Here is a 22143-nt window from a genome sequence, read left to right as displayed (position 1 = left end):
GCATGCAGGGAAAGATTTAGTTACAGGATGTTAATGGCAGCATTCCTTATAATAATGTAAGATAGGCAACAATGAGTTATTAACAGTAGGAGACACTGTATGGACTATCCAGACTTTAAAATACTCTCCTGTCATTAACTTTGACATTGTGGGGTGTTTAATGAAGTAGAAAAATGTTAACATGTTTTTGAGTAAAGAAAGATATGGAATGGAATGTATGTTGTGATTACATAACAACATCAGTAAGATTGGAATTCTTTATACAGAAATACTGATAGTGGTGTTGGTATTAATTGTGACCTCCCTTCTTTTCTCCTTTCTTTCTTCCCTTCCTTCCCTCTTTTTCTCTCTCATTCTCTACAGTGCATATGGATGAGATAGAAAAATCTTAAAGTTAAAAAAAAAGAATTGCTGCTTCTTAAATGATGTATCACAAATTGACAGATTGGAAGCCCTGTTGTAGATGGTGTCATAAATATTAGCAATGGTGGCCAATACCAAATATGGAATTGGCAATGTAAAGAGGGAATTAGACTTTCATATTTAGCAAATGATTGCTTTACCTAATGTTCCTTCTGAAAATATTTGTTGACATATTTAGGTCTCAAATGATTGAAAATGGATGTCTGGACTGTGTCAGGGTTCCACTTAGAGTCAAATGTGACTGTGGTCCTTGTGCAGTGGGAATGAAGGAGAACAGCATTCAGATGGGGAGATCTCAGGAGCTCAGAGGAGTCTGCTTAGATTTGCTTGTCACCTTAGTTCAAGAGAACTCAGAAATCAATGGTCTTAAAAGGACTTCCCTCAAGGCAAAGGTGTTTGCTTCAGTTTTTCCTTCCACTTATCCCTTTGCTTGTAGAAGCCACAACTGTGCATTTGAAGTTAGATGTAAATCATATGGCAAATTGGGGAGGCCTAAGAGATTCACAGCATTGCTATGTTCCTGTTCCTAGCCTTTCTTATGCTGCTGTCTGTGCCTGTATCCCTTTCTTCCCTACATGGTACCTGGCTTCAGGTTAAGAAATACTCCCATAAGCAGTCATTTATTTATAAATGCTAGCCTGGACAGAAAACAAAAATCTTTATACTCACTTCCAAAATATGTAACTGTTACCTACCCAATCTGAGATGTAGGGGGTGCATGATCATTGTATTGACAAAGTCAGTTGTAAGCTCAGACACATGCACCTTGTGTAGATCAAGCAGGGTTTAATTATCTCAAGGAAGTCAGCACAGTCATGATACTATCACAGAGGTCAGCAACATCATTCAGGCCAGGTGGAAATTCCAGCTTCTGAAATCCTCACCACTAGGTACATAGTTACAAATGATAAGACCCAGGTGAGAATCATATCAGTCTTTCTGGAGAGTTAAGTCTTTCTCTTTACATCTAGAGTTAAATACATAAGACTGGATCAGTTCTCTCAGTAGAGTAGCCTGGGGATGCACTAGGGACCACTTCTTTGACAATTTAAGCAACTCCTTAAACTCAGCTTTGTACTGGAAATAAACACAACTGAGAACAAGCAGAGGCTATTTATTCAGAGCTTCTGCAGCAAGGGAGCCAGCCACTGTCACTTGCCTCTTGGCAGATACAGACAGGCAGATGAGTGGAAGAAAGATAAGGCTTCAGGTATGCCCTGATTGGAAGCTGTGGACATGAGGAAACTGTAGGCAGGCTGAGGACAAATATTAGGAAATCTGTCTGTCATTAATCAAATCCTGGTGTTTTGGGTCCAATTGTTACTGGGATTATTGTCTGGCTTCCTAGACCATCACTGGATATAGCAGTTTGACTTCCTGCAGGTCTGATTTATAGCAGTCTGCTTTCTTGGGTTGGTTGATTTCGTGCGCAGGTTGTTGCAGTTGTAGGTCAGAGTTCTGTTTTTATATATAGTCTGATCATTGTTATTTGTATATTCAATCTCTCAGTACAACACTGAATATAATATAGGAGGCAGTACAACACAATACAGTAAACCTAAGCATGAATAGTTCTCATTCATCATTCTTGGTGCAAGCAGCCTGCTGCATCCTGATCCAAGTATATTTTTAAACTTAGTATTGCAGAGCCAAGAGAGGGTCACTTTCCCAGAAGCCTCTGGGAGCCATGCTAACAAATCCTTAGAGCAGCTATAAAGATGTTATCCTGCAATTAGAAAAATAATGTGGGCAGGAAATGGAAGGCAAATCAAAATGATGACTGGCTTTTCTCACAAAATACCTTCATGGCTATCGTGTTTTACCCACACACCTAATGCAACTGCTGTGTGAGCCTTTGAAACAGTTCTCCATTACTTTTTCATGGATTTAAGTGATTTAAGACTATGCCATCCCAATAAAACTATTCATGGTGCCATAATGGTAAGTTGGGCAACTTGCTGAGGGACTTGATGATGATATATCCTGACAGTTAAATTGCCCTTGGACAGGATGCCACATGCAGGAAATCAGAGACTCTGGAAAATGTGGAAGTACTGCTACACCCCAGCATGAGGGTTTAGATAAGGAAGCAAAAGATGCTGAAAGGTAAATAAATGAAGCATTCTCCCTTGGGTTTCATTTGAACAGGAATAGAGACTGATTATTAATGACTGAACTGATTTTTATACATACATTCCAAAACATAGTGCTTCGGTGCCTCTCAACAATGAGTAGTAAATAATAATAAGGAAACTTTTGCCATGCTGTGTTACCATTCATTTAGAAACATTTTCACTTGCATTACCAGAGGCTGTAGTGTTTAAACTTTCCCCACCCACAGCTGCCTGAGCTGTTGTGCCATTCTTATGTTTCAAGTAATTTCAAATGGGCTTAAAGAACAAACTAATTTCAATTCAGTCTAATTAAATAAGCATTTGTTGACGGCATACCTTGTTCTCAGCAGTGTCATCTCACATAATGTTAAAAGGTGACATTCCTTCCAGATCTTGAAAAACAGGGAGGTTACAAGTTAAAGAATATGTTAGAAAAGCTTCAAAAAAAAACTGCTAGAAAAATTAAAAATATAATATATAATTTTGGAGCACCCAGTGGAAAAAATTGAATAAATGCTTTTGAAGTCAATAGAAATAATAACAAAGTGTTGTCCATAGAGTAGACAGAAATGAAAGGAAAACAAGGAGTCATTGAAAAGAAAGAAAAAGGGTAACTAGACAGAAAAGTTATGACAACCAGAGAAAATGGCTTAAACTTCTTTTTTTGAAGAACAAAGATTGGGGCACCTGGGTGGTGCAGTCAGTTAAGCATCTGACTCTTGGTTTTGGCTCAGGTTGTGATCTTAGGGTCCTGGAATGGAGCCCTGCTTGAGAGTCTCTCTCCCTCTGCCCTTCCTGCTCATTTTTTTTTCTCTCTCTCTCTCAAATAAATCTTTTTTTTAAAGAAGAAAAACAAAGATTAATTATATTTTATCTCCAAATGAACAGCTTCCTAAATAATGCTAGATGGCTAAGAATAAAAACATAAGCCAAGATGCACCAGGAAAATACAAATAACCAAAGAGTATATGTTGCAATATTAATATCAAATAAGTATGATTCAAAGTCAAAAGAAGTAAAATGAAACAAAGGACATAATTTTACATTGAAAAGAGCAATCAAAATGTTCTCTATTAGCAAAATTGTAAGAACTAGGCTCACTGGACATTATAAACCAGCAGCCTTTTTTTCTGCTCTCCTCTTATGTCATTCATAAGTGGGGGCATCTGATACCATTCACCTCACCTTCTTCCCAACCCATTAGCTGCTCAGAGTTACTTTTTGTACTTCAAGATGTGGCTCATCATCTTTAGGATTTTTTTTTTAGGAATTTTTTTAATAGTACTTTTTGATAGAAGGAGAGATAAAAACTTTCACAGACAAACAAAAACTAAAGGAAGGAGTTCATGACCACTAAACCAGCCTTGCAAGAAACATTAAAGAAATATTCCGGGATCCCTGGGTGGCGCAGCGGTTTGGCGCCTGCCTTTGGCCCAGGGCGTGATCCTGGAGACCTGGGATCGAATCCCACATCGGGCTCCTGGTGCATGGAGCCTGCTTCTCCCTCTGCCTGTGTCTCTGCCTCTCTCTCTTTCTCTCTGTGTGACTATCATAAATAAATAAAAATTTAAAAAAAAAAAAAATTAAAAAAAAAAAAAGAAATATTCCTTTGCATGAAAAGAAAAGACCAAAAGTGACAAAGACAAGAAAGAAAGAGAAAATCTCCAGAAACAACAGCACAAGTAATAAAATGGCACTAAATGTATATCTGTCAATAATTGCTCTGAATGTATGCACACTACACGCTCTAATCAAAAGACAAAGGGTGTCAAAATGGATAAAAAACAAGACTCATCTATATGCTGCCTATACAAGACTGATTTTAGACCCAAAGCCACCTCCAAATTGAAAGAAGGTGAAGAAACATTTATCATACAAATTGATATCAAAAGAAAGCCAGAATAGCAATACTTTCATTAGACAAACTAGATTTTAAACCAAGAGATGAAGAAGGGCACTAAATCAAAATAAAGGGGAACTATCCAACAAGAAGATCTAGCAATTATAAGTATTTATACACCCAACATGGGAGCATGCAAATATGTAAAACAATAATAAACATAAAGGAACTCATTGATAGTAATACAATAATAGCAGGGGACTTTAACACCCCACTTACATCAATGGACAGATCATCTAAGCAGAAAATCAACAAGGAAGCAATGGCTTTGAATGACACACTGGGCCAGATAGATTCAGAACATTCCATCCTAAAGCAGTAGAATACACATTCTTTTCAAGTCACATGGGACCTTCTCCAGAATAGATACATACTAGGTCACAAATCAGGCCTCAACAAGCACAAAAAGATTGAGATCATACCATGCATATTTTTTTACCACACCTCTATGAAACTTGATGTCAACCACAATAAAAAATTTGGAAAGATCACAAATACATGGAGGTTAAACAACATTAGTGGCTACGAAACAATGAATGGGCCAACCAGGAAATCAAAGAAGAAATTTAAAAATGCATGGAAACAAATGAAAATGAAAACACAATGGTTCAAAAACCTTTGGGATGCAGAAAAAACTGTCTTATAAGGAAAGGATGAAAGGATACCACAATACAGGCCTCAAGAAGCAAGAAAAGTCTCAAACAACCTAACCTCACACTTAAAGGAGCTAGAAAAAGAACAACAAGTGAAGCCTAAAGCCAGCAGAAGAAGGGAAATGATAAAGATTAGAGAAGAAATAAATGATATAGAAACTAAAAACAATAGACTAGGGATGCCTGGGTGGCTCAACAGTTGAGCATCTGCCTTTGGCTCAGGATGTGATCGCAGGTTCAGGGATGAGTCCCACATTGGGCTCCCTGAGAGGAGCCTGCTTATTCCTCTAAGTCTCTGCCTCTTTCTCTGTGTCTCTCATGAATATATAAATAAATATATATAAATAACATCCTTAATTAAAAACAAACAAAAAACACAATAGACTAGATCAATGAAACCAGGAGATGGTTCTTTGAAAAAATTAATAAAGTTGCTAAAATCCTAGCCAGACATCACAAAGAAAAGAAAAAGGACCCAAAGAAATAAAATCACAAATGAGAGAAGAGAAATCACCACCACCACCACCACCACCACCACAGAAATATAAACAATTAGAATATTATGAAAAACTGTATGCCAACGAATTGGACAACCTGGAAGAAATGGATAAACTCCTAAACAATATACACTACCAAAACTGAAATAGAAAACTTGAACAGACTGATAATCAGCAAAGAAATTGTATCAGTTATTGAAAATCTCCCAAAAAACAAAAGTCCAGGGTCAGATGGCTTCACAGGTGAGTTCTACCATACATTTAAAAAAGAGTTAATACCTATTCTTTCCAAAGTATTCCAAAAGATAAAAATGGAAGAAAAACTTCCAAATCCATTCTATGATTCCAGCATTACCCTGATACCAAAACTAGATAAAGACTCATTTAAAAAGAAAACTGCAGGCCAATATCGCTGATGAACATGGGATATTGTTAATTGTTCTCAATAAAATACTAGCAAACTGAATCCAACACTACATTAAAAGAATCATTCACCACAATCAAGTAGGATTTATTCCTGGGCTGCAAACGTAGTTCAATATTCACAAATCAATTGACATGATACACCACATTAATAAAAGAAAGGATAAGAACCATATGATTCTTTCAATAGATGCAGAAAAAGCATTTGACAAAGTACAACACCCATTCATGGTAAAAACTCTCAACAAAGTAAGCCAAAACTAATATCATCCTCAATGAGGAAAAACAGAGCTTTTCCTCTATGGTCAGTAACAAGACAGGAGTGTCCACTCTCACCACTGTTATTTAACATGGTACAAGAAGTCCCAGCCACAGCAATCAGATACACAAAGAAATAAAAGGCCTTCAAATCAGTAAGGAAGAAGTCAAACTTTGACTATTTGCAGAAGACACGATACTCTATACAGAAGACCTGAAAGACTCCACTAAAAAAAATGCTAGATCTGATACATGAATTCAGGAAAGTTGCAGGATACAAAATCTACATACAGAAATCTGTTGTATTTCTATACACTAAAAATGAAACAGCAGGGAAATGAAGGAATTAACCTCATTTACAATTGCACCAAACCCCCTAAGATACTTAGGAATAAACCTAAACAGAGACGTAAAAGATCTGTACTTTGAGGGACACCTGGGTGGCTCAGTGATTGAGCATCTGCCTTTGGCTCAGGTGTGATCCTGGGGTCCTGGGATTGATTCCTGCATTGGGCTCCCTGTGGGGAGACTGCTTCTCCCTCTGCCTATGTCTCTGCCTCTCTCTCGTGTCTCTCATGAATAAATAAATAAATCTTTAAAAAAATGTCTTAAAAAATCTGTATTTTGAAAACAACAAAACACTGGTGAAAGAAATTGAAGATGACACAAAGAAACGGAAAGACATCCCATGCTCATGGATTGGGAAAAACAAATATTGCTAAAATGCCTATATTCCCAAAGCAATCTACACATTTAATGAAATCCCTATCAAAATTAGGTGGATGGGGGGATGCATTAAATAGGTCATGGGGATTAAGGAGGGCACTTGTGATGAGCACTGGGTGTTGTATGTTGAATCACTAAATTCTACACCTGAAATATAACACCGCACTGTATGTTAACTTACTGGAACTTAAATAAAAACTTGAAAACTTAAAAATAAATAAAATAAAACTAATACTTTCTGAAATATCACTTATTTTAGTTTTCTGTTGCTACATTACAAATTACCACAAATTTAATGGCTTAAAACAGCACTTATTAGCTCACAGTTCTATAGGTCAGAAATGGGGCAGGCTTCATTGGGTTCTCTAATTAGAATATCACAAGGGTAAGATCAAGGTATCAGCTGGACTGGGCGCTTATCTGAAATCTCTAGGGAAGAAATCACTTCAAAGCTCATTCTGGTTGTCGGCAGAGTTCATTTCCCTGCAATTGTAGAACTGCTAGCTATCAGCTGCATGCAACTCTTAGAGCTCCTAGAGGCCACTCTCCCTTCATGTGGCCATCCATCTTCAAAACTAGCAGCAGACCTGGTATCCTTCTGGGTTTGTTTTGTTTTGTTTTTTCACATTTTATGTTTTTGTTTTAATTCCAGTTAGTTAACATACAGTGTTATATTAGTTTAAAGACTCCTTCTGTTTTAGATCTTTCTTTCTCTTCTGTCATCAGACAGAAAACTCTGCTTTCAGAGGAGCTCATGTGATTAGATTAGGTCCACCCAGAGAATTTCCCTTTTGATTCACTAAAAGTCAACTGACTAGTACTCCCAATTGTATCTGCAAACTCTCATTTGTCATGTAACACGATCATAGGTGTAATAGTGCATTCATCATATTCATACTCCCTCATATTAGGGCAGGAAATCTTGGAGGGCAAGGATTTATGATTCTGCCTACCGCATTGCTCGTAGCTTCTCTTCACTTACTGCCACGTGAATTCTTTTTTTTTTTTTTTTAAGATTTTATTTATTTATTCATGAGAGACACAGGCAGAGGAGAAGCAGGCTCCATGCAGAGAGCCCAACATGGGACTCAATCCCAGGTCTCCAGGATCACGCCCTGGGCTGAAGGACTGAGCCACCCGGGCTGCCCCTGCCACGTGAATTCTAAAGGCTCAGCAGGCTTTACTACTATTTTGGAGTCTCTTAATTTTACCAAAATTTGAATTTTTATTTTCCACATAATTTTGGCTCTCAGATTTCCGTGGTGAGAAGAGGAAAGTGCTGACTAATGTATCCATGTTCGTGTTAAAAGTTTCTCTGATTATTTTTGATGGTGATTTGTCCCTTGATCAGGTTGTTTTATGATGCCAAGATTTGTTTCTTTGGAATTTCTATTCAGATTATCTAACATGCTGCATCTAATAATTCAAGCATTTGAATTGGAGTGGGAGCGGTTGGTAGTGGGAGGCCTAAATCTATTCATTGTTGTTTTTGCTCAGCGTATTTCCTTCTGTGTTAACCAATAGCATCTTGTGAGCTCATATTTGTTGAATTTATCTGGGGGAATCCTGAGAGTGTAAATTGGGGATACTTGCTTTGGAGAGGATTAGTATTCTTTTTTTTTTTTTTTTTTTTAAGATTTCATTTATTTATTTGAGAGAGAGAGAGAGAACTAGTTGGGGAAGGAGCAGAGGGAGAGGGAGAAGCAGGCTCCCCACTCAGCAGGGAACTTAATGTCGGACTGGACCCAGAGCTCAAATCCCAGGATCCCCGGGGTTATGACCTGAGCCAAAGGCAGATGTCCAACCAACTGAACCATCCAGACACCCCAGAGGAGTTGTATTTTCATAGGCCCCCTCAATTGTTCAAAGGCTCCAGCCTTAATGCAGGAGGCTTAATAAAGAGCTTTCCAACCTTGCCAGAGATCCAAAGTTTAGTTACTAGTTTGTAGTTCTGATCCTAGTATTAGCCTCAGGGCATACATAGAAAATATATATATATTTGTTTCTTTCTCCCTGATCTTGTTTAAGTTCATCTGTTTCCTTTCTTCCTCCTTTACCTCTCTTCCTTCCTGTCTCTTATACTTTCTTACTTCCTTTCTCCCATGCTTAGCTTGTGCTAGTAAATGCAAAGAATCATATGTATGAGACACAGTGTCCTACTTTATTTGGCATTGGTCTGAGTAAAACATTGTACTCTTTTCTGAGAATCACTTTTTAAGGGGATCACAAAGTGAGGCATATCCAGAGGTTCAGCCAAAATAATTATGAAAAATATGTAAGTTTGTTTGCTTTGTTTACCTGGGAAAAGAAAAGACCTGTTAACTCTCTTCAGATATCTGAAAGAATCTTTCACAAGAGAAAAATAAAGCTTATCTTTTATCTTCCAGAAGCAGAACCAACAAGTGCATCTAGCAAGAAGGTTCATGTTAGCTCAACATAAGATGGATCTTATGATTATACTTGTATGAAATGGAATGGGGCTGCCTTTGTGATTGTGTGCTCTCTCCTCTGGGCTAATGTGGTGGTAGGATAAGTCTACTTAGAGTATTTTATAGGCCAGAAGTACACTTCTCCTTTGGCTAAGATGCTATACCAAATAACCTTCACTGTCCCAGTGAACTCAGATTCTAGGTTTGTTTATTCTGTGACTCTTAAAATTTAGATAGAAAGTAAGAAATTGGGCAGCCTGGGTGGCTCAGTGGTTTGGCGCCTGCCTTTGGCCCAGGGCACGATCCTAGAGTCCCGGGATAGAGTCCCGTGTGGGGCTCCCAGCATGGAGCCTGCTTCTCCCTCTGCCTGTGTCTCTGCCTCTCTCTCTCTCTCTCTCTCTCTATGTCTATCATGAATAAATAAATAAATAAATAAATAAATAAACAAATAAATAAATCTTTAAAAAAAAAGAAAGCAAGAAATTATAGCCATCTGGAAAATAAAAAACACTTATGCCACATTCTGACTATAATGGAAGGAAATTTTGTGTCACAGTATTGAAGAAACTTTTCCAATTGGTAAATCAGAGTAATCATTAATATTTTTTATTTCCAAAATAGTCCTCCTTGTAATGTGCCAAGAAAAAAAGGCAATTAATTTTTACACAAAATTTTCTCCTCATGTATATCCACACTGGGAGAAAATATGATGCATTTTTCAGTAATAGTAAGGTTCAGTCAGAAATAGAAATTTAGTTCTTCTTAAACTAAATAGAATAGACCCTGGTAAATGAGAAGAGATGACACAGCATAAGCTATATAGTTACATTTAAAGTACATTTCAGAGTAGTTTCCTTTAATATTAAAATTGTAATTCATGGTAGAAATGGATACGGGGGAGGGGGAGCCAGGGTGGCTCAGTGTATTAAGTGTCTGCCTTTGGCTCAGATCTCCTGAGATTGAGCCCCACATTGGGCTCTCTGTTCAACGGAGAGACTGCTTCTCTCTCTGCTCCCCACCGCCCACACTCATGCACTAGCTCTCTCTCTCAAATAAATAAATAAAAGCTTAAAAAAACAACAACAACACACCTTTAAAAAAATAGATGCAGGCTTTTTGAATATTTTTTGTAAAGGATGTTGAGATCTTGGTATTTTTGTTCTTAGAATTTTATATGAACATAAAATCGCAATTGTTCTGAAATCATCACTTTAGGGAAGACAACACATTTAACCTTTCACAGTGGAATAAAAGCTTATGTTGGAATGTCTTAGATATTCAGATACCCTTTTCATTCTCTGGATTCTAGAGTGATAAGAAAAATCTGATGAAGAAAGACTCGAGTCCTCTAGTTCTATTAGGGACGGTGAACACCACAGGGAGATGGGATTATTCCGAAAAAGGAAAATCAATCCATACACAGAGAGGATGAGAGCAAAAAAAAGGCAAAATGTGAGCCAGATGTTCTTCAGGACAAAAATGAAGTTTGATCCCAAGTGACAGGCAAAGGAATGAGAGACCCAAAGTATTTGACTATATTTTATGAAAGTTTTAGTAGTATGGAATTGTATAATTTCAGAGGAAATTAACAAGGAGAGAATTTTAGAAACCTACTGCTAACTCAACATTCAAGAACTTAATGCCTTAGGTTGAAAAGTCATGATATACCCAGAGGAGACAAAATTTACAGAAGTAAAGGCTAGCTGAGGACATAATCCTGTAGTCCTATTAGGCCCCAGGCTCCTACAAATGGAAGAATTTATATACATATGTCGTGTCTGTTGTAGAATTAGAATGAGAACCTTTCTTGGAGCCTAAAGATAAGAACATAAGACTGGCTTTGCCTCTAGATGTATGATTCAGTTTACTCATTTTAGAAATAGAAATGCCAGTCTTCACCCCACATTATTTTTGCAAGGGCCAAGTAAGAGAGTATATGTAAAAATATTTTATAAAGTGATATATGGATCAGATGTCTTATTATTAATGTCTACAGTGGGTATCTGTTGTTTTTGCCCATCAAGCATGCTAATCACAATCTGTTTTTCCCTTTAGTCTAATCCCATACTAATTTGTCTAGATTAGTCTGAAAGGGAAACCTCCCCTTGGAGGGGAGATCATGACACAGATCAAGCTGGGGAATGTACCGCATCGACCCCAGGCCTTGCCCTAGAAATTTTTTTCAGAACAGTCATAGTCAGGCCAGGCCAATCAGTGTCCAGGACTTTTACTGGAGCTAGAAGAAAGAGGAACATTTTATATTATGAGAGAATGAGGAAGCAATGTAAGTTGGTAGCCATCTGAGGAGACCTTGCCTGAGAATAAACTAACTCAAGAAGGAAAACAAAAACAGGAAATAGTGAATTAGCATCCTGAGACATTATCAACTCCTGGGATTCAGATATGCTTGAAGCCAGAATTACTCCTGGAATTGCCAGTTATATGAGTCCATAAATTCTTATTTCTATCCTAACTGTTGGATTTGACTTTCTGTCATTTGTCATCAAAACTGTACTATTTGAGTCACTGTGATTAGGGAAGCCTTAACTAGAAATTATTAGTTTTACTTGGAAAATCTCTATACCTAATGTATACTAAAGCAATTACAGTTGCCCCTTAAACAATGGAGAGGTTGGGATTAGACTTCCATGATTGGCTCTGTCATGGGTCTTGTGAAGTCATGCACAACATTTGGACAGTTCTCTACAGCAGGAAATTATTGTTTAGGACTTGATGGCTTTTTTTCTTTAACAATGGCACCTTCAGTGATGTAATCTTTCTAGACTTCTTGATGTCTTTGATATTGGAGTTCTCCTTCATAGCACTGAAAGTCATTCCCATAGAGTACTATGTATACTGAGCCTTAAAAGTCCTTAGGACACCCTGATTTATGGTGATCAGAGACACTGCATTTGGGGGCAGGTAGACCACTTTGATACTATCAGTGTTGGACTCATGGGAATCTGGGTGGCCGAGGCATCATCCAATACTAAAAGAATATATTTCCTGACTTTAGGGACAAAGCGTCACAATGAAACCAGCCCAGAAAAAAAGGGTTCATGTTGTCCAGGCCTTCTTGTTGTACACCCAAAAGACCGAAAGCTGGTGTTTATCTTTTCTCTTCAAGGCTCAGGGGTTAGCAGCTTTATGGATGAGGGCAGTCCTGATCATAAACCAGACTGCATTTACACAAAAGAGTAGAGTTAGCCTATTCTTTCTGCCTTAAATCTTGGTGTTAGCTTTTCTTCCTTACTAATACATTTTTTTAAAAGATGTTATTTGAGAGAGAGAGAGAGAGAGAGCAGGAGCGGAGGGGAGGGGCAGAGGAAGAATCAGAAATCAGCTCCCCACTGAACAGGGACCCCCCCACCCCCCGCCGCCATAGGGCTCTCTAACTCAGGACCCCAGGATCATGACCTGAGCCGAAGGCAGATGCTTAACCAACTGAGCCACCCAGCTGCCCCCCCTTACTAATACATTTTTATGGTATTTTTTCCCTCCAGAATAGGGCCCTTTCTTTTCTGCATTAACAATCTGTTCAGGCAGATATCCTTTCTCCTCAATGATTTTCTTAATGGCATCTAGGAATTTGCTGCCTCTTGGTTGGTAAAAGCTGCCCCTCCTGGTGTCTTGATATTTATTAATGCCAAGCCTTTTTTTTCCTAAAGATTTTATTTTTTAAGTGATCTCTACACCCAGTGTGGGGCTTGAACTTACAAACTTGAAACCAAGAGTCCCATGTTCCACCTACTGAGCCAGCCAGACACCCTTAAAGCCAAACCTTCTTAAAATTATCAAACCATCCTTTGCTGGCATTAAATTCTCCGGCTTTAGATCCTTCACCTTCCTTTTGCCCTAGTTGTCATATAATGACTTTGCTTTTTCATGAATCGTATTAGAGTCAGTAAGGATGACTTCTTAAAGCAATCCTGCACCCACATGAAAACTGTATTTTCAACATGATATAAAAAGGTATTTCACAGAAAGTGCAGGGTTTTCATGCCTGCTGGCAAAGCTGCTGTAACAGCTTTACAAATATCCTTTTTTTTTTTTTTTTTTTTTAACAATTGTCCTTATGCTGGACTCAATTATCTTGAAATGGTGGGCAATTGCAGCTGCAGACCTCAATCTATGGCACATATCAAGCAAACCATCTTTCTCTTGTAACGTCATGACTTCCTGGGATTCTTGGGAGCACTTCCAGAATCACCACTGGCACTTTTTATAGGTCTCATGGTGTTATTCAAGGTTTATGATGTTGCACTAAACATGATGAAAAATGTGTGAGAACCACGAGAGATTGCTTTTTACTGTGACGCGCAATTTACTGGAGAGCCAAACTGCTCAAGTGGAGATGATTAGCATCACAGGGCATTTCAAGAGGATGCTGACAACACTTGAGCTCCCTGCGGTAGCAATAGGAGGTGGCTACCAAATTGTTACCATAGTACAGTATGTACTACAGTTAATTTTCTGCAGTTATGACTTAATATAGCATTTTTACATTTGTTTACTTTCTCTTAACTGCAAATGGTGCCATATATGGTCTGTAAGTGTGTGCATAAACTTTGTAAATTTTAGCTTTTCCTAAACAGATTTATGTATGTTCCATGGTAGTAAATGATAAAAGAAACCAGTGTCTACATATATATATCTTAAGCATTCATGTTATACCTACTGTTTTCTTAATTACTTTTTTATATTTCTAGGTTACACAGAAATATACAGAATATATATACAGAATATACAGAATATATACACAGAAATATACAGAATATATACACAGAAATATACAGAATATATTTCTAGGTTTATATTTCTAGGTCACAAATCTCCAAAAACTTTTCCAATATATTAATTGAAATATTAATTGAAAAAATTCCTCCCATAAGTGGACATGTGCAGTTCAAACCTGAGTTGTTTAAGGGTCGACTATACTAATTGGTCATAGAATAGGTGATAAAAATGGAGAAATGATTGTTTGGTCTTGAAAATCCTTACTCTGAGTCTGATTCCTTTATTATTATTTTTTGATGTTATCGTGCTTACTTTTAGTCCTGCCCTGGCCTTTTAGAAAATGATTCTTCTCCTGAAATAGACTGAAAGCCTCTGTAGTTTAAAGCAACCTAAACATGATGCTGTAGAAAGAGATTTAATTAACAGATGAAATGGCACCACAAATCTGACATATGTCAGCTGAACATAAAGAAACTCAAGATCATGCAAAATTCAGAAATCCTTCAAGGTTCAGAAAGTTCTCCAGCCTCTTCCCTGAGCTCCCAACCTCTGCCCTAGACTGGTGACATGCATTATCGGCTGTGTGTTTGGTGTACTCAACAACCAGAAACCTCCTGCACATACCTGATTCTATAGGGGAAGCCTTTCAGTGGGTTTCTTACCAGCCTGCTCACCATGCAGCTGGGGGTGAGCCTTGTGGGGACGTTAGAAAATGTGCACCACCACCAGGAGCCAAAGAAGTCTAAATCCAGTTTCTTTTCTCTGAGCTTCTTCCTGGGAGGATGTTCCTTTATGCAGATTAAAGAGCATGAGGAACATAGAAAGCCACAATAATAATGAACTTAATTTCAAGTACCACTCCTTTCCTAAGAATGGTTAACTGGTAGCTACATGGTCTCATTCTTGTTGCTCATAAACAGTAAAGGCACCAAGAAACCAAAGCAGCACAGGGGGAAAAAGGAAGAAACCAAGGGTTTAGATCATTTGTGAAAATGATATTCAGTCTTTGAATAATTAAATATATCTAATCTGTAGAATGTTAAAGAAATCCCTAATCTACATTTATGTTAGAGCATGTCATTACTAATCCAACACATTAAAATTTCATCGTAATTGTTACGGACAATTCTGCCAAAGAATCTCACCTATAGGCTATCAAAATAAGGGAAATGCTGAATTATAGACTACTATACTTTGAATATTTAATAAATTAATCCTCCATGCTGATAGTAGGAATTCTAGAAATCATGCCTGTTGCATGATAGCACTAGTTAACATACTAATTAATAATAATTGCTTGAGAGCAAGTCAATGCCTAATAGGTTTATGACCCAAATTAGAATACAGAGAAATCAAACTTGAGGTTAAATTCATTCTAAAAAAAGACCATTGGTAGTTATGAATACTCAAAGGAAAGGAAAGAAGATTAGAGCTTTGGCCAGAGCTGACTTTTTTTGAGAGTTCCTGTGTCATTAAACAGGAGCTTACTCATAAATTTTAGCACTGGTATCTGAATCTTATTATTTTTCTTTCATATTCTTCACATAACTGAATTGTACCAGATTCTCTTGGGTGCTCAACAATGGATTCTGACTCTGAAATCCATACCATTTCTCAAAGGAGGAAGAAGACAAAGAGGAAGAAAGAGGGAGAGGGAAGGAGGAGAGAAAGAAAGGGAAGGAAGAAGAAGAAAAAGAGTACAGCACAGAAAAGGAAGGGATAAATGGAGGAAATGTGGGAAAAGGAAAGAAGAAAGGAGAGGGAGGAGGAAAAGATGGAAGCAGGGGCATGGAGGGAGATCAGACATCTCATTCATCTTGACACAGGAGGTGGACTCAAACTTTTGTATAAAATATTCTCTTTGGGCAGCCCAGGTGGCTCAACGGTTTAGCGCCTCCTTCAGCCCAGGGCATGATCCTGGAGACCCTGGATCAAGTCCCACATCGGGCTCCCTACATGGAGCCTGCTTCTGCCTGTGTCTCTGCCTCTCTCTCTCTCTCTGTGTGTGTCTCGCATGAATAAATAAAATCTTAAAAAAAAATTCTCAAGTGAACCCCTAAATGTATATATAGTGGGTGACAGGAGTTCCCTATTCCTAGAAAATTAAAAAAATACTATGCAATCAAACTTTGATCAGGACAGAAATCTTAAACTCCTGAGTATTATATAATTTAAATACAAATCTTTAATAGATTTAAATGTTTCAAAATGGAGCCTAGCACAACTTAATTTTCTTACAGAATTAAATTTTTGTTTTCTCAGATTAATTGCATGACATTTGGTAGACGAAAGTTTAATGCTGGGTGGAGAACATGCTGATAGTGACTTTGGAAGGTTCTAGGCAGGTGCTTTTCTGGAGTTGAGCAAATGACTTTTAAGACAGGAAGAGAAAGAAAGGAGATGCTGAAGAGGTTTGATTCTATGGCCATCTACATTTGGCTGGTTTACATCTGTTTTAGGTTTGCTGTTCTGGTCAGGTCTTCTTGGCAGCTTCTTCAGTAATCTGATAAAACTGATAAATATATTAGAGTAGACTCACATGACAGGGATTCCCACTTCCTGAGTTGGTCTGCCTGCACTTTCCTACAGAAAAGTCCCACTTCAACCCCTTGAACTATAATTTTCTTACCCCAAGGATATTATGGGGAAAAGAGATTAATATAAATAGAAGGCATTGCTTTAATCCCTACACTTCATTGGTTTGATGAAGTTTGAGGAAAACAGGAATAACTCAAGTGTATTGAGGATCAGTGACTTCACATTTAAAAAGCATAAGTTTATTAATGATCTTGAAGAGAAAAGATTCCCTAGCAATACAAAACCATCATTATCACTGGTAACAGATCTAAATATCTTGCCAGTGTTTTTCTGATTCAGACTGTTAAATTTCATATTAAGATGTAATAAAAAGATATTCATCCAAAAGAATTTGTAAACCGACAAAGCTTGAAAAACAGAGCCGACTTAGGAAACTCTATACAAACAAGAAGCACATTTTAGGGTACTTTTCCCAAGTGATAAGGACAAAGTTAGGATGTAATGATAGCAGTAGTAGTTGAAATTTAATCGAGGGCTAAGGCATTAGGCACTGCTCCACTTGCTTTCAGTTCTCACAAAACCCTTCTATTCTCTTACTATTTCATTGATAAGGAATCAGCAATGCAAAAATTCCACAGAATGCAGTGGTGTATACAAAGAGAATGGAATGAATCTGAACTTGAGGGTATCAGAAAGTCGATCTCATATATCCCAACACAGGAGGTTGAAAATGTTTAGTAGACACAGAAAACAATGAAGCTGGTAAAGTTGGTATAAAGGGGGAAAGAGTATAACAAAAAAGCATATCCATAGACTAAACTACACTATCAGCTTGGTTTAAGGAACTCTAAAATAATATGCTTTGTTTTTATAACAAATAGCAAGTAATAATTTGCTTTGTTTTCTTAACTTACTGCTACTTGGTGTGCTGAAATGCTTTTAAATCTCAGTAGTATCCATGTACCGCAGAAAGGGCTTGGCTCTGGGCAGCTTCTGTCTCTGAGTCAAATTGGATGCAGAAACCTTACATCTGAGTCACAAATATATTATGTGGCCATCACTTTAAATATAAGCAAAATAAAATAAAGTATAAGAAAAATAAAATTAGAAATAACAGATGAGAGTAATGATGGCAATATTTTTGAAGTGACAGCAATATGCTTTGCTTTGGGCAGAATTGAGCTTAACTTGGATCTTATTTAGCCTTTTGAAATTAATTTCTATTTTTATTTTTCATTTCTTCAAGAAGAAAAAGTCTAAAATCGTACTCAGTACTGTACTAGCACTTTGCTGGGGACAGTGGACTATTTATTTTATTTTATATAACATGGCTTAACTGTGGCTGTCAGTAAAGTAGGGGCCTTAGCATACCACAGACGCTCACACTGGCTACCACAGGTCACAAAGAAGCACTTAGTAGTTGTGTGTAATCAAATTTGTGAAAACTGATCCAGAAGAGTACTTCATTATTTATAGGAGTGCTATAATAAATCTTCTGCAAACTATAGAAGCCATTTGTAACATGAAATGTTTCTTAATTTGTGTTTTTAAGTTTGAGTTTTTGCGTACATGTGGTCTTCATAAAGTAAGACACTTCCGGAATTTACGGCAGTCCAGGTAAATGTAAAGTACTCAAATGTAATATTCATTTGTTCGTTCAGCACTTGGAAATGATGCCACGTACTAAGCCAGGTCAGAGGAATGGCTATGATGAAGTCCACTAATGCCCTCAGTTGGGTGATCATCAACTCAGTTGGGAAGGAGAATTCTGATGCGTTAAGTATTCCTCTCTTGGAAAGTCAAAGATGAAATAACCGCCTTCCTTCTACAAGGCAGCTATCCAATCATTTCTTGAAGGCAGTGCCAGAGGTAATCTTTTTGAAATCTCCTTGTCGCATATTAAACAACAACATAATTATGTGATGAATTGGTGTTGTCATAAAATGTCAAATGTGAAAATGAGAACCCGCAGGTCTCCGGTTGCTGAATGCCCTGGAGCCTTGAGCTGTACCTGGAGGTTGGGTCTTTCAGTGTTACAGTCTGAAGGCACCTCAGATTCCATCTACCTTGCCCCCTCCTCGGTCCCATCCTCTACTTTGTTTTTTTCAGGAAGAAACTCGTGTTCACAAAGGTTAAGAAAGTAGCGGAAACCAGAACCAGTAAGGGCTTCTTCATCCCCAGGTTTTTTGGCTCATTTGCTGAAAGATTCTGTTCCTCCTCATCAGAAAATCTACATTTGGGGTTGGAAGGATCTTCTCTTGCTCCCTTTTGGTTAAATGTATATGCTTGTATGTAGAAGGTGTGGTGGCAACAGATGATGGAAGGTAAAAAGAACTTCTGCAAGGGCAGCGGGGGCAGACCTGCTGTGGGCTCTGGTCCCCTTAGCCCTTAACTGACCCGCCGGTCCCCCTTAATTCCGCCGGCCCCTGGGAGGATGAGGCTGGTGGGCGGGCGAAGAAGTACAGATGCCTGGAGGCCGAGGACGTCCCTCCCAACCTCTCTGTAGGCGGGTCGGTCTCCTCGTTGCATTCTGGGAAGTGTAGTTTCCAATTTGTCTTGGAAACCCGGGCAGCTAGGTTTGAGGGATCCGCCCCTCTGCTGGCCCCGCCCCCTCCATTGACCCCGCCCCAGGTTGCTCAGGAGATGAGAGACGCCGAATCCTGGTGAGTGTTGGCGTGGGGAGCAGAACAGGTTCAGAAAGAAATCCTCCGAGGTCTGAATGTGGCCGGCCTCGATGGAGGGTTTTGACAGCTCCTGCCCAGACTGGTGCAGCAGTAGGCAACACTGGTTTGAACTCGGACCCACGGACTTGCTGGAGCGCAAGGGCTCCCTCAGCCTCCGCTCCCATCACAAGAAGTACTCGAAACCCGTGTTGGTGTATTCTTGGTGAGCGAGCTCTTTGCAGTTCCCGGCTGCTGGGGGAAGGAATGGGGGAGGAGAGGAAAGGAGAGTAATAGGGAGTAAGGTGGAGAGGATGGAATAAACAGAGAAGACAGTGAAAGGAGAGGAAGAGAAGAGTGGAGAAAGGAAAAAGGAAGAGGTGAGAAAGAAAAAGATGAGACAAGTGAGAGAACTGGGAGAGGAGACAAGGGAGAAAAAAAAAGGGAAAGATCTTCAAAGGAGAGATAAAGAGGGTGGGAGTGAGGAAGAGCTAGGAAAGCCTCCAAGAGCAGCGCCCCAGATGCACTGCGACCTGCTACAGCCAGCTACCTGTCCACCAGCGGTCATAGAGCACCCACATGAAGGATGGAGGTGAGAGTGTTTGCAGAGGCCTGGAAACACATTTCTGAGATAACTCATAAAAGGAAGAGTCCATTAGGGAACAGCAGGAGGGAGATGAGTTAATTTGTCTAAATCCTCCTTGATCCCATTCATTTATGTAATATATGTGAACCCTACAGTTTCTGTCTTGCAAACTTTCTACAGCCTACCCACTTTCCTACAAGCCCCCTCCCCCTACTTTTACTTCTCATCTCTGAAACTGACTCTGTGCCTATTTTGAACTCAAAATGAGAGGCTAGATAGATTGGGAAGTAGAAAATCCTCTTTTATCCTCATACAGGGGTTACCTCATAGACCTCAAGCAAAACACTTAGCTTTTCCATGACTTTGTTACTCTATAAAGATGTAGGTCATAGTATAAATTGCTATTAGAAATTACTGTTGAAGACAAAGACCTTTTTCAAGTGGGCAGTGTTTCTGCTCTCTTCTGCTCTACCATGACTTTTGGACATCGTGGACGTCAATAACAAGATCACAGAAGAACATGCATGAGAAGGAGATAAGGAATTTGGTGGGGGAGAAGTGTGGTCTAACACAGAAAGTTATTCTGGTCATTGATGAAAATGTAGAGAGTTCTTATGGTGTCGGTTTTAGAAAGAACGTTTGGGAACAGGAGGAAATAAATTCGATTCAACAAACATTCATGTGTCATGCACTTTGCTATGTGTTGGAGACACAGAGACAGATAAAGTGGACTCAATGAATTAATTTATCCAAAGCATTTAACAGCATGTCTGGACATAGTACACAGTCAATAATGTATGGTGGCTAATATTAATTTTTTAGGATAATATAATGGTTAAACATTTAGACTCTAGGTTTGAATATCAATTCTGCAGCATGTGATATGGCAAGTCACATAACTGCTCTAGGCTTCTGTTTCTGCAACTGTAAAATGGAGATGATAGGATTATCGTAAGATTAAACACGGCATTGTATGTGAAGCCTGGCACATAGTAAGCACAATAAAGGTTATGCACATGTATTAGGACATGGTCATGGACCTCAAGAAATTTCATAGATCTGTAAAGGAGAATGCCAGTAAATTCAGTGTAATTTGATTTGTGCAAAACAGAGATGAGTATAAGAAGCAAAGGTAGCATCAAGAGGAGGTTTGTGTATGTGTATGGTTTCCTGAGCAGGGTTTAGGAGGAAGAATAGGAGCTCCATAGATGAACAAAAGAGAACATTTCCCTCATAGGGAAGTGCAATGGCATAGTAAGAAGCAAACTCATAGGGAAATAGAAATAGTTCTCTAGAGTCTGTGATTATAGTTGATCCTCATTATTTGCAGATTCTGTATTTGTGAATTTGCCTACTTGCTAAAATGTATTTATAACCCCAAATCAATACTCAGGCAATTTGATGGTCATTTATGGATACGTGCAGAGAGGCAAAGTTTTTTAGTCACTCCTCACCCTCACACCTCCCTCAACACTCCCAGTTGAGATCAGATGAAGTGACAACTCTGCCTTCTTATTTCAGCTCTCATACTGTAAACAAGTGTTCCCCCCCATGATCTATTTAGCATTTTTATTCTTTTTGCTGGTGATTTCATTGTTAATATAGCCCTTATACTGCTGAAGTGCTATCTAGTGTTCTGCACAAGAAGGCTGTGATGTGCCTTGTGGAGAAAATATGTGTCACACAAGCTTCATTCAGTAGTTACGAGTTACAGTGCTGTTGGCTGTGACTTCAATGTGAATGAATCAGCAGAAGATATTAAATAACATATTTAAACAGAAACATACATAAAACCGTGCTATATATTGATTGGTTGATGAAAATGTGAACAGAAGCTACAGGAACCTACTCTTTTATTTCTCCTAGGAGCAATGGTTCAGTATTTACTAGTTTTTTGTGACAATTTTATAGGACATAACAACCTAAACAATGAGAAATACTTGTATTTCTTTGAGCGGGCTGTACCGTTGACATCCTTGCTTCCCTTCCATATCCAACCAGTCACCAAGATCTGTCTTTAAAAAAAAAAAAAAAAAAAAAAAACTACATGAAGTTCAATTATATACATTTCCAAATGAATAATCTGGTCAACTATTTTGTTTTTATGTATTCTGGTCATAATTGTTTGTTTTCTATTGACTTGTTATATATTAAAACTCTTACTAAATTTTAATCTTTTATGAGCGATTTTTATTTAAT

General features: G+C 38.3%; 1 protein-coding gene and 1 long non-coding RNA gene across 18 annotated transcripts in view; one reads left to right on the top strand and one right to left on the bottom strand.

The window, feature by feature from the left end:
* Positions 1-19309, bottom strand: part of LOC140639978 (uncharacterized) — a 42334-nt gene extending 23025 nt beyond the window's left edge. For all 8 annotated transcript variants that reach the window (XR_012036640.1, XR_012036625.1, XR_012036626.1 and 5 more), the window contains exons 1-3: positions 17613-19309; positions 2874-2929; positions 1119-1309 (exon numbers count right to left, since the gene is read on the bottom strand). This is a non-coding gene — a long non-coding RNA (uncharacterized lncRNA). The remainder of the gene's footprint in view (positions 1-1118; positions 1310-2873; positions 2930-17612) is intronic.
* Positions 1-22143, top strand: part of CFAP95 (cilia and flagella associated protein 95) — a 135241-nt gene that overhangs the window by 26538 nt on the left and 86560 nt on the right. For 3 of the 10 annotated variants that reach the window (XM_072838531.1, XM_072838556.1, XM_072838547.1), the window contains exon 1: positions 19368-19584. The exons of 2 other annotated variants lie outside the window; for them this stretch is intronic. In XM_072838531.1, the coding sequence (XP_072694632.1) occupies positions 19418-19584 (167 nt within the window). In that variant the 5' untranslated portion in view covers positions 19368-19417. Of the gene's footprint in view, positions 1-18364; positions 18568-19367; positions 19585-19680; positions 19951-22143 lie in introns of those variants that run through there. 5 more of the 10 variants (XR_012036602.1, XM_072838543.1, XM_072838586.1 and 2 more) reach the window with 4 other exon arrangements.

This window comes from Canis lupus, chromosome 1 (assembly GCF_048164855.1).
Source record: "Canis lupus baileyi chromosome 1, mCanLup2.hap1, whole genome shotgun sequence".
NCBI lineage: Eukaryota > Metazoa > Chordata > Mammalia > Carnivora > Canidae > Canis > Canis lupus.
The sequence above is the reverse complement of the archived record's forward strand: the minus strand, read 5'-3'. Positions and strand labels throughout refer to the sequence as shown.